The sequence below is a fragment of the Nestor notabilis genome, unplaced genomic scaffold (assembly GCF_000696875.1).
Source record: "Nestor notabilis isolate BGI_N333 unplaced genomic scaffold, ASM69687v1 scaffold4649, whole genome shotgun sequence".
NCBI lineage: Eukaryota > Metazoa > Chordata > Aves > Psittaciformes > Psittacidae > Nestor > Nestor notabilis.
The window spans coordinates 11,134-23,660 of NW_009942260.1; the positions used below are offsets into that span (position 1 = coordinate 11,134).

The 12,527-nt window shown below is 42.3% G+C and overlaps 2 protein-coding genes across 2 annotated transcripts in view; one reads left to right on the forward strand and one right to left on the reverse strand.

Annotated features, from left to right (window-relative positions):
• Window positions 1-1,465: 1,465 nt before the first annotated feature.
• Window positions 1,466-8,802, reverse strand: LOC104410979 (geranylgeranyl transferase type-1 subunit beta-like). Its single transcript, XM_010021296.1, is given in 6 exon segments — window positions 1,466-2,034; window positions 2,037-2,168; window positions 5,849-5,957; window positions 6,230-6,414; window positions 7,843-7,888; window positions 8,785-8,802. Coding segments are annotated over 6 exon segments (537 nt in total). The 3' UTR covers window positions 1,466-1,987.
• A 29-nt stretch (window positions 8,803-8,831) lies between these two features.
• WDR90 (WD repeat domain 90) overlaps window positions 8,832-12,527 on the forward strand; it is a gene marked incomplete at its 3' end in the record, with an annotated part of 26,828 nt that continues 23,132 nt past the window's right edge. The window contains exons 1-6 of the mRNA XM_010021297.1: window positions 8,832-8,837; window positions 9,368-9,427; window positions 9,515-9,691; window positions 9,977-10,100; window positions 10,440-10,610; window positions 11,702-11,825. Coding sequence (XP_010019599.1) covers window positions 8,832-8,837; window positions 9,368-9,427; window positions 9,515-9,691; window positions 9,977-10,100; window positions 10,440-10,610; window positions 11,702-11,825 — 662 coding nt within the window. The remainder of the gene's footprint in view (window positions 8,838-9,367; window positions 9,428-9,514; window positions 9,692-9,976; window positions 10,101-10,439; window positions 10,611-11,701; window positions 11,826-12,527) is intronic.

Consider the following 12,527-nt stretch of genomic DNA (forward strand, 5'->3'; position numbering starts at 1 on the left):
AAGCTACCTCAGCCTTTGCTGACCACGATCACATTCAGCCCCTCCAGGAAAATGGACTCCCACAGAAACGAGTGTACCCCCAGGTTGCTAGATCCTTTCTTTTAGGTATTTCTACTTTCTTTTTTTCTATTTGCAGCTGAATTTCACGTCATCTCAGGATGCAGGAATGAAACAAATTCCCAGGCTCCATCTCCCGTACTTCATTTCCTCACATTGTGGAAGTCTGTATCTCCCTCTTGCTGCCTTATCCATGCATTTACTCTTGGGCAGCTAAAATCCCTTCCACCATTTTGGTTCCACTCTTATTCCACATTCCCTTTCCTATTTTTCTCTCACCTTCTGTATCTCCGAGTTTAATTTCTCTTACTCTGCACCACTCCCACTCAAGCAACTTATTCCACCTCCCCAGTTTTAGTCCTACAGTACTCTTGCTTTGAACACTATAGACATCTTGCAGTTCTCCCAGCTATGTAGCCTCTCCTTCTCCAAGGAAAGTACCTGCTGAGACATGCATAAATCACATCTTACTTCCAAGCCCTGCCCCTTGCTTCTTTCTGTTTTTCAAGCATACCAACACCACTGGTGATGTTCCGAGTGCTGCCATGGAAATTAATCTGCTTATAGAAATAAGAATTTCTTTTAGTTGGCAAGCTGCTAGCCTTGGACATCAGGGTTGTTCTGGTAGCCTGAAGATGTCCATTGGATCTCTCTGATACGTGATCAGAGGTCCAACTACTCTATCTTTTTCACTGTAAAATCAGAACCCTGGTTATCCCTGAAGCTCTTTATGCTAACTGAAAAGGTCTATATCCTGTCTCTTCAGGCTCAGTGGTGGCAAATGGTGCGCTTAATCTGGTTTAAGAAGTCTTCAGTCATCTGTATTTGGAAGTCCTTTAGAAAGAAGAATGTGCCTTAATGACTGGCAAGTAGAAAGACATCCTGGTATCTACCGTATGCCTGAAATGCACAAACTGTCCTGCCACGAATGCAACAGCTGCAAAGATACCCGCTTTGATTCTGAGCAGCAGTTCAAGCGTATGTATTAAACACCACTACTAAACAAGCTGAGAATGTTCTCCATCTCTCTTACCACTGCCACTTACTTTAAAGCCCACTGTTTCATTCTTTATACAGAATGCTTAAGAAACTCGGAATTATTTCACACTAAAAAGGAAATATGTTTAAAAAAATAATCAGAGTGCAGTTGTACAATTGTAATGTACTGCAAATGTACAGGAAACAGGTTCTAATGCTACTCTCACATGCAGCTACTTTTCTAAAAGACTGTCTTGACTACCTGTTACTGACATACATCAATATGCCACACTCTTATCGAATTCCACATAAAGAGAATTTTTCAGATGAAGACTCTCTGCCTAACAATCCATTTCATCTGTGTGGAAGCTACTCAGAAGAATGATGACATCCATTTATTAAGGCCACACAACTTTAGAAGTACAGTATATTGAATAAAATAATTTTATTTGCATTTACTTGATTTTTTTTTAAACAAAGTTTATGGAACCTGAAAGTAGACAATAAAAGTTAACTTTTAACTGATACTTTAATATGGGAGCTTCTCTACTCAAAAATATGTTGAACATTAAGATCATAAAGAACCCCAAGGATCTGTGCTATACTGTATGATATGTAAACAGATTTTGAAAATACTTTCCCATTATGTATCTTTACACAGTATGCACAATTAAAAAAAAAAAAAAAAGTTTAAATGCCTCAAGGGATTTCTCAGAAGTAAAGCCATTTGAAGAGCCATTTATAGTCTGCAGTGACAAACTTCCATATAATCAAAATATCTCCTTTTTCACAATGCAGAATATTCTGCTGAAGGCAGCTCCCTGTTGAAGTGATGCCAGCAACACAGATCTGATTGTATGACTCCAGCGCTTAAAAGAGCACATTGGTTATACATGGCTTTTAACCTTGCGCTACAGTTATGCTACCAGAACTAAATTCAAGTCTAAATCAGTCATGTAGCGAGGTGTGTGTCATCTGAACACTGTTTAGAGTCCTTGTTTTCCACATCTGATGAAGGTGGTGAAGGCGCTCTGAGGTTCTTATGCTTACATTCAGGGCAGGATGAACTTTGCAAATACCAGATTCTCCAATTAATGACAAACCACAGATCCCAAAGTAGGCATGTAAAGCATCTGAAAGAAGAACAGAAAAGGAAAAAGAAAATTACGTCAGGCTGTCAGTTCCTGGATTCCAACTCCCCCGAATAATTACAGCCAAGGAAAACAATCAAATAGGTGCTTTGTTTTAAACTGAAGTTTTGACAGAAGAAATAAATTTCTACCCAAAGTGACCAGCGTGAACTGACAGTCTGCAATCTCTAGAACTAGAGTCTAGTTTTGTTTTATAACAATTCTTGCCCACTACTTTATTTCTTCTGAGAGCTCAAGTCAAACAGCAGAATTTGAACATCTGAAAGTAATTTTTGTCCGTAAAGCAAATTTTTTTCCCCCAAACATGAAAGACTTTTTTTGGCTAAACGCCACAATTAGTGCCAGTAGCTGTCAAAGAGCAAGATTTAGAAGTATGAAAGAAGTCATTACATTACCTAGCTTTCCCCCTTCCTGAGATAATACCCTAAGGATAGGAATTCATGAGGTTGCTTAATCAGTCTTAACAGATGACTGCCATCAAAAAGGGATGTACTTATTTCTCCATCCCATGCTGCTCCTACAACCTACCTTATACCAGCACTACAGCTTGCTGAAAACTCTCCATGACCTAAAGCAACTGAAAAAACATGAAAGAAAATTAACCCAGCCAGGATAAAATGGACAGTTTTCTGATATACTAGTGAGTTAAACTGGTTTGCAGAATACTTTGATATATACCAATGCTAGTGCAAAAAGGAGAAAGTATGTGCAACTATACTTGGGGAAGCTGGGAGGACGAGAAGCGAGTGTGCCTCTCTTTGGCAGCAGCAAGCCATGAGATTGGATTATCTGCCCATGAAATCACAGGCTAGAGATGGAAAGAGGATGTGAACTTAAAGTGCCCCTTACAAATTCTCAACACTTAGTAATCTTTTTGAGGTGTCAGTAAATTTGAATCTGACTAAAATGAAAGTATCTCGATAGAAAGACTCAAAGAAGGCTTCTGCTTATCAGCATTAGCATGCAGACAAAAGCATGCTCAGCAGATACAACACTACTGACCTTGCACAATACAGTGTATTAACCCCTGTGGACAGCTGCATTGAAACCATATACAAACCGGATTACCTGTATATGGCTATTTTCTGGGTTTGACCACAAAGTTCAGCACTTGTGCAGATCTATGCTAACTTAATACTCTAGCTAGTTCAAGCCAAAACACATATATGCAGCCTGTATACGCCTCTTATTCAAGCTATAAAACACATCAAGTTTTCAGGGTCGAAAACCATAGGTCCAAACATTTTGTTTCTTAAGTAACTCACAAATACAGAATGCACCATGCAACCTTAAAACTGTTCTGCTGCTGTCTTAAAAACGTAACTAAGAAACATGTACTTACACTTCTACGGGAGCAAATCTCACTTCAGTGTTTTACACATTGTAACTGTGCACAGCCATTTTCATCCTGTCATTCCTTACGTTAAATCTTTTAACCTTTCATAACCCGTAGTTCACATGTGCTTCCAATTCTTTTAAATTGCGTATCAATTGAAGATAAGCAAGATGCATCAGAGTTCTGCTTGACCTCCTGAGGCATGCAGCAGTACATTTAAGTAATTTAAAATGAAAGTTTATTTAAATCTAGTCATGACTTATGAACAAATCTGAATCAAAAAAACAACCCCAAATGGGTTAAGTATCTATACTAGCGAAATGTTGTGGATTAACCCTGGAAGGTAGCCGAGCACTGCACAGCTGCTCACTCACTTCCTCCAGCTCCAGTGTGAGAAGAGAAAAGGGAGAGTAAAAGTGAGAAAATTAGTAGGTCAAAATAATAATATGGAAGGGAAAACCTGCAGCTGCAAGCAAAGCAAACCGAGGAATTCACTCCCTATGAATCAGCAGGCAGGAGTTTAGCCACTTCTCAGAAAGCAGGGCTCCATCACATATAATGATTAGATGAGAAGACAAATACTGTAACTCCAAACATCTTCCTTCCCCCTTCCTCCTTCTCCCAGCTTTTATTGCTGAGCACAATGCCACGTGGTATGGGGTTCCCTATGGACAGCTGGGGTCAGCTGTCCTGGCTGTGGCCTGTCCCAACTTCTGGTGCCCCCCAGCCTGATCACTGGCAGGGCAGCACAGGAAACAGAAAAGGCCTTGATGCTGTGTAAGCACTGTTCCACAACAGCTAAAACATCCTTGTGATACCAAGATTTTTTTTGGTTGCAAATCCAAAACGCAGCCTCGTAAGTTTCCTAGGAGAAAATGAACAACTGAGCTGCACAGATGTTTCATGTTAGTGAGCTACGAAATCTTCATTGCGGAATCATACAACAACCAAAAGACAGCTTCCCTTTCAGATACTAGACTGAGCTTCTACAAAGCTGAGCTGTGTATATATGACAATAAAATCACAGTTCCACAGAAAGAATCTTTGCAATGCTGCATTACAGTAATTCTTCACACTAGAACTGCATTAATTTTTTTTCCTTCCTTCAAAACATGAGAACAGACTTATGTCACTATCTGCATGAGGAAAGAATGCTGCAATAAACTCACGATCATAACAGAAGAGACAGCAAAAGCATGCTTCATAAGAAACAGTGGTGTTCAGGCTGGAACACCACAAATCAGAAGAAAGCAGCTTTATTATTAGATCTTGCCTTTCTCAAATCTTACCTCAAATCATCACAACTATGCTAAAAGACAGGTTAAGGAACTCTGCACATGACTGGGGTTTTGAATAGGTTTTTTAATCCCTAGCTCACTAAGTAAATGGTTCATCAGGATAAACAGAAATATTTCCTCCAAGTGATACTATACTGATGTATATAATGCAGAGTAAATACAGCTAAGGAATCCTAAGATGGTTTTCAGGGCAGTGTGTGTGGGCAAATCTATCACAAGTACTGTGTTTTTAGTGTAGATCCACCTTGAAGAATTCTCAACTGTGTTCAAAATGAAATTATGAAAGGAGAAATATCAGGGCACAGATTCTGAACAGACTCATCCATTTTTACCATTGGTCAGCTTACAGACTCTTTACCTTTCTGTACAAAATACCACTGGGCACAGGGTTGGGTTTCTGTTTGTTCATCTGGGCTTTTTTCCCCCAAGTTTGCAGTACTTCCACTGAATTCTAGCATCTTTTAAAACTATTTCAAATTAGAAGATTTTAGCATCTTTTCAAGTTTTTCACAACTTTAAATTATGTATTTCTAAAGGATATTAACTTGTATACTACATATAATTGATATGTGTAACTACAGTCTGTAAATCGTAACGTCACTACGTAAACTTGGACTGTTTTTACATACATCAATGACTTCTGAGTAAGCTTAAAGGATTCATTTATTAAGTAAAAATAGTTTTGAAGTATTTTACTCAGACAATTTACAAAGGTACCCAACTGCATCTTTCCTTTAGCTAGAACAGTTAAACACATATGGAAGAGCTTGTCCAGCTCTAAATAGACAGTGACACTCCTAGCAATAATCTAAACAACAGCTCACTTGCTCTGTGGGTGAACAAGAAAAAACTGCCTCCTTCTTCCCACTTACATCATGAAAATCTCATTATATTTTGCCTGGTTTAGGGTTTTTTTCATTTTTTGGAAGAAGACTGAGGAGAAAACTTCCTTTACTCTTCTCCAGTGTCTCACTGCTGGAGTGTGCTTGTAGGTTAGAACACACCATAAGTCTGAAAAGCAAGTTTACCTGGATGGCTATCTGGCCACTTGGCAAATCCCCCGACAAGGCGGTCTTGAGTTGACAGGATGTAATTTCGGTTTTTCTCAAAATTTGTGTATTGGAATATGTTCAAGAGCTGAAAAGAAATGAGACCATTACAGTAATATACTAAATCTTAGTCTATTTTTAATACTAAAATATAGTGCCTATTTATGAGATAAGCAGTGGTAGCAGAGATAGCACTAATCTGGTAAAGCTCTATATCCTGCATTTTTGCAATATGAAAGACCTTTATAGTGATCTGTGCATATTCAAACACTTGGGCCAAATATGTACCTATTTCAAGCAAAGATAAGATGCTTAAAGAAATCAAGACAATAACTATCCTGTAGCTGTTCTGTACATTACCTTCAATGTTGCTCCCACCCAAAATGAATAGCAAGTGTCTACAGGTTTGTTGGGTCGTCCATGGTAGCCATTCTGTTGTCTCATTATACACCATCTTCTTATTCTGTTCAGTTCTTTTTCTGAAAAAACTTCTTCCAGTTTACCCATCAAACACAGTGATGCAATGCCACAAAATGTAGAGCCACCTGTGAAGACAGAGTTGGTTTTGCAATGTTTTGGTACCCAGATTTTCAACTGAAGCCTGTATGATCTCAGTCAGAACTTTAACTAGGGTGGTATCAATTGCATCAATGGATTTTCAAAAATATGAAAGAGTTTAGTCTAAACTCCAAAGAAATAAAACTACTTTAGTTCAGAATATATGTCAAAGGGGATCCCAGCCCCAATTCAACTCTAGCAATGTGTTTATTTTCTTAAAGCTGGATTGCCTCTCAGTGCTGAACAATTTATATTACACGCCAATCCAGAAATAAGTAAAATGCAGAAAACATTTCTTCATAAAAAAGAACATTTCTTCTTAAAAAAGAAAGCTATTGGGATGCCAGCAATCAGAATGAAGCAGATGTGCCAAAAGCAGTCTCAGACACAATCCCCACATGATACAGACACAAGTGTCTGATGAGCAGAAAGCCAAATAAAAAACCAAGGGGGGAGGGGCACAAGAAGAAAAAAATACTACAGCAATCACTTTTTAAAGCCCATCAAAACCCATTCTGAGTATATTGCCTGATATGACAAAATTACAGCCTGGGAAAGACTGTAAGAAAGCCATTGGTAGAAGACTGGGGCCCAGAGATCCTTACGCTATCATGATGCTAGAAGACCCCACAACTCTAATATTATTTACATTCTGATGACGAAATGCAGCAGGAGAAGGATGCGGAAGTAATGTTATCTGTTATCACTAGCATTCTACGATAGTTTAATTAACTGATTTCTTAAATACACAGGGGTGTAGTTTATTTATTTCAACTTTATCCATCCTGTAGGAAGAAATACCAGCTAAGAATAAAATTAGCAAACATTTGACAGATTGTGTATCAGTCACATAAAAGTAAATAGCTTCTGTCACAACCAGACCACTACTTCATGGCAAAGAAACATTCTGCTTAAAAATATGAGTCTTTTGGGAATTCCTGTCTTCACAACTTCACAACTCTTTGCAACAACTAACTGCTGCTTCAAGATTTGAGCCGCCAATATATGCTGTAATCTATCAGAGGAAATGTTTCTAGGTTTTACTAAGAACTGCTGCAATTGGAGATTATCAGGTGCATTGCACAAAATTTCCTCCAGATAAATCCACAGTGTAGCAATGGTACATGTGGAAAAAGTTTCATCTGTCAGCAAGAGATGAAAACCAGAGCCAACACCTTTCAATAAAACATTCATGAGGTAAGATTAATGGAGTTGGTATATTAAAAGCCTATCTGGTCTGATATTAAGCTGGAACTAAAGGAAGAAGACAGAAAACAGATGATATTCTGAGGCATGTTTTGGATTTGTTCCTCATCACACTTCCTTAAATCAGAAAAGAAGGACAGGTATGACATGCCCTGCACCTCTTATAGCGTTTCCAATCCCAGTCTTTAAAAACATTTCAACATTCTTACCATGAGATTCTAGTCCAGCTCCCTGTGCCAGGCCATTATCGTAAGACTGAAGAAAAAAAGCCCCAAAACCAGTTACTTTAGAATCACATCAGTTTCACAGACATTGCAATTTCTCTGCCCTATAAAATATTACTATTAAAAAAGTCTCTTAACAATGCTGAAAAGTCACTTTGAAAGAAAAAGGAGAAAGCTGAGTCTGATGAACAAAGGACCAAGAATATTACAGAACAGGTCTGTTAGGAGCAAGCTAGACGCAGATGGTATTTTACATGTAGCAATAACAATTTTTTTTCCTTAAAAATACATTCTTTTGTATAAGAAACAAGACATCACAGTAAGTTACCCATAAAATGGAAAATGCTTATTTTACACGAGTTCATAAAATACTTCATAAATTATCACTGGCCAAATACCCAACTGTTTAGCAGGAACAAAAATGAAGTTTAACTCTTCAAGTTAAATTACAAAGGTCCCAGATCTTCTATATTAATTACTCAATTAATGATTGGTTCATATCTGATCAGACAGTTAGAAAGCAATTTTAAACCCCATGCCCAGGTGCTGACTATGAATTTCTCCTGTTTTCTCCAAACATTTAGCAGTTGTTTGCAGATACAGGACATCTTGACAGATGACTCCCACAGTCCTAATGAAAGAATGGCTACAGGACCATGTCGTTAGGAATGACCTAAGGATTGTTTTTAAAGCAGACATTGAGAAGAAAAAAGGAAACAGCAGCAGACACAGAAGCTACTCTGAAACTGTTATTTCTCAGTTCTTTAGTTGTTGCTGCAAGTCGAAGCAACTAAAAAGACTAACATCTGATACATATGCTTAAAGCCTCAGCTTGACCTGAAGTTTGAACCCGTCAATTTTAAGTAATCCTGAAGAACATCAAAATGCTAAAACAGCATAAACTCAAATGTAGTGCAAATGTGCTACCACATTCCAGAGGCCCATTAAGCAAAGGCAAGCCGATTAGCAAAGCTATGCTGGCAAAGCTAATTAACTCCACAAACAGTAATTGTAAAAGGAGGTGGTTTAATTTATGTATGACAAATTAGCTCTGGAGAAAAGCTGCTAAGTGTGCATCCCAGACCTTGTACTATGTTGGGCTGCAAAATTAGCTTGGAATTTTAATAGATAACAGTTAAACATTTGGCTGACTGGCACCTACTTGCAGACAGCAGCTGCTCTTTGGGGACTTGTGAGTTTGGGGACCCCTGGTTGAAGAACCACGGAAATATTTTTCTTTGTCATAGAATCATAGAATAGTTAGGGTTGGAAAGGACCTTAAGATCATCTAGTTCCAACCCCCCAGCCATGAGCAGGGACACCACAGACTAAATTATGTTGCCCAAGGCTCTGTCCAACCTAGCCTTGAACGCCTCCAGGGTTGGGGCATTCACAACTTCCTTGGGCAACCTATTCCAGTGCCTCACCACCCTCACAGTAAAGAACTTCTTCCTTAGATCTAACCTAAACTTCCCCTGTTTAAGTTTAAAGCCATTACCCCTTGTCCTAGCACTTCCGTGTGGAGGAGTGGAAGCGATCCACCAGGGAGGGAGATGTGGCCACGCTCATGGTAACACCGGGGACACCAGCACCAGGGCGTGGGGCGACTGGCTACAGTGGGCACCGCTGACCCCCCATCGCCCTGTGGTTCGGGCAGGACACGAGGCTGAAGGGACCCGTGTACCGGATCCGGGGCTCTGTCCCTGGCAGCAGCTACCTGCAGCTGCCCCGCACTGGCACGCAGTCGCTGGGGCTGACCGGGCGCTACCTCTACCTGCTCTTCAGGCCCATGCCCCGCAAGCACTTTATTGTCCACCTGGATGTCACCACCGAGGTAGGACATTGGGCAGCCTCGTTAAACCACCATCGTTAGTGTTGTGGCTGATGGAAGGGTTGGGGGGTGGTAGTGGTGGTCTTGGGGGGAAAAACTTGTCTGGTCTTTGTTGTCATTGGTGGGTTATCCTGGGCTGGAAATGGTTTCCATCCTCGTGGCATCTCTGCTGGTGACTGGAGACAAGGAAGGGACAGGAGACATGGCCACTCACCTTCTCCTCTGCAGCATTTCTCCACCAAAGCCACCAGCGTGTCCAAAGCTCTGTCTGTGTGTCTGTCTCCTCAGGAAAAGCAAGTGGTTCGCATCTCCTTCTCCAGCCTCTTCAAGGAATTCAAATCCACGGCCACCTGGCTGCAGTTCCCCTTTGTCTGTGGAATGGCTGAGGGCTTGGCCAGGACACCCAGGCACGGTGAGGAACGTGTGTGCTGCTGCTTGTGGTGCACACCACCACCAAATTCATTGAGTTTGTATGTGGACTTGATGTATTTGAGGAGAGCGAAGAGCAGGAGCCCCTCAGCAGATGGGGGTTGGAGCTGTAGCTCCCTGGAGGGATGTCCCTGCTCTGCAGCAAGAAGTTACGGGGTGTATTTTCTCACCTCCCATCCTGGTGCGGACAAGCCAAGCCTGGTGGGAGTCATCCCTGGTGAATACTTATCACTTAACCACATTAATCTTGCATCTGTGCTCTGTCAAGTCCAAGGTCTGTAGCATCTTCTTCCCTTTCACCACTTGCTGCTCTCCTCCCCAGGTCTGGTGGGAGCTGCCCCCACCGACGTGCGCTGGACCTGCCTCGTGCTTGACCTTTGCTCCATCCTCTCCCTCTACCTCAACCGCCACTACAGCCACCTCAAGAGCATCAAGCTCTGCTCCAACCTGCTGGTGAAAAACCTCTGCACCAGCGACTTGGTGTTTGACCCAGGTGAGGAGCTCAACGTGGCCTCTCATTTCTCCTGTGACCTCAGCCCAGCCTGAATGGAACCCTGGATCATCCTGGCTTCTGCAGCGTGATGCTGGCAGGGCTGTTAGCCCTGGCTGAGCACTTGGCTGCCATTATGGTAGGAAGCAGAAAGGGCAAAATACTTGGTATGACTTTAAGTTTCTATGTGTGCTGGTGAATCCAATCTCCCAACCTCTGGAGGAAAGTGTCCTCTCATTTTCCAGCTGTAGAAGTGAACAATAAGAGTAAAGTTAAATATCTTACTGAGGTTAGAATTCTTTTTCAGGGCTAAAAAATTAAAGGTGTTGCTAAGCCTCACTTCTCCAAGGCCTGTGCTTTTATCTGCTAGAAGAGCCTGTGGGTTCTTTTGCCTCAGAAATCTTCCAACCTGCTTTTTTGACCCCCCTGCTCAGTGTGGCAGAGATACTTCAGTCAAAACCTTTGGTTTTGCCTTTCTTTATTTGCACTGGCCATCTGCCCGAACTTACTGACTCCATCAGTGAGGAGGAAGTTCCAGATGCTGCTTTTGGTTTCCTGAAACTTGTTCTATCTTGGACACTTGCATGAATTTACAAACATATGAAGGAGAGGAAACAAGCAAATGAGAAAAGAGCCTTAACACAAATCACATGAAATTGCTGAGTCACTGAATAGTGAACCTGGGGAATCTTGGGCCTGGGGATTACAATCCCAGACTGGTTTGGGTTGGAATGCACCATAAAGCTTATCCAGTCCCAACCCCCTGCCACAGGCAGGGACACCTTCCACTAGACCAGGTTGCTCCAAGCCCCTTTGTCCAACCTGGCCTTGAACACTGCCAGGGATGGGGCAGCCACAGCTTCTCTGGGCACCCTGTGCCAGTCAAGGGTTTGTGCTGTGGGATGTTCCTTAGAGGTTGATAGTTTCAGGAATATCCTGTGCAAAGGTGTGCTGTTGCACACCTCAGGTTTGTACTCTTTGCTTTTCAGGTGTTCTCAAAGAGGGAAGCGGTTTGTGACATTTCACAGGAAACGTGATTGCAGCTCCACAGCCCGTGGAGACCTGACCCTCTTTCTCTGTCCCTTTCCCTCCAGGCGTGACCTTCTCTGAGGCCCGTCAAGCCGAGCTGTCGTGCTGCGGGGTCGCGCCCATGCCGCGGGAGATGGCTTTCCCTGTGCCGAAGGGCGAGAAGTGGCACGACCTCTACGACTACATCAGGTACAGCTGCTCCCGGCTGCACTGACCCCACCACAGCTCTGAGACCTCAGGGAAAGGTGTTTAGATAACACTGCTTAAGGAATGACAGATCCAGACTTGGCGGAGACATTTCCATCACCTCAAGTCCAGCGTTTAGGTGTTGTTAATGCATTTAGCCTGATCTAAGCTTAATTCTGATGGGTGATGTTTTGGAGCAGGAAAAAAAAAGGCTGTAGAGCACACTGATGTCTGGAGTTAACACCAGTCCTCTCTCTCAATGACCTCTTGTTGGGATGGCTCTCATGGCTAACTTAGCAACATATGCATACCATTCCTAGGGACCAGTTCAGCCCCTTGCTGAGTTGAAAGGGAGTCTGATGGGCTGCTGAGCTGTCATTGGCTGTAACACCTTGTTGTGAGGCAGATGTAAGAGTACATCCCTCAGGTCCCGTGCTGGGCTCCTGTTGGTGGTGAGTGAGGGAGCCCAGCACTCCACTTCCTCTGGTGAGACCCCCCCTGCAGTCCTGATCCAGGTCTGGGGCAACAACACAAGAGGGACGTGGAGCTGTTGGAGTGAGTCCAGAGTAGGCCACAGAGATGCTGTGAGGGCTGGAGCAGCTCTGCTCTGGAGCCAGGCTGAGAGAGCTGGGCTGGTTCAGCCTGGAGAAGAGAAGGCTCCTTAAGGGGACACCTTAGAGCAGCTCCCCGGGCCTGGAGGGGCTA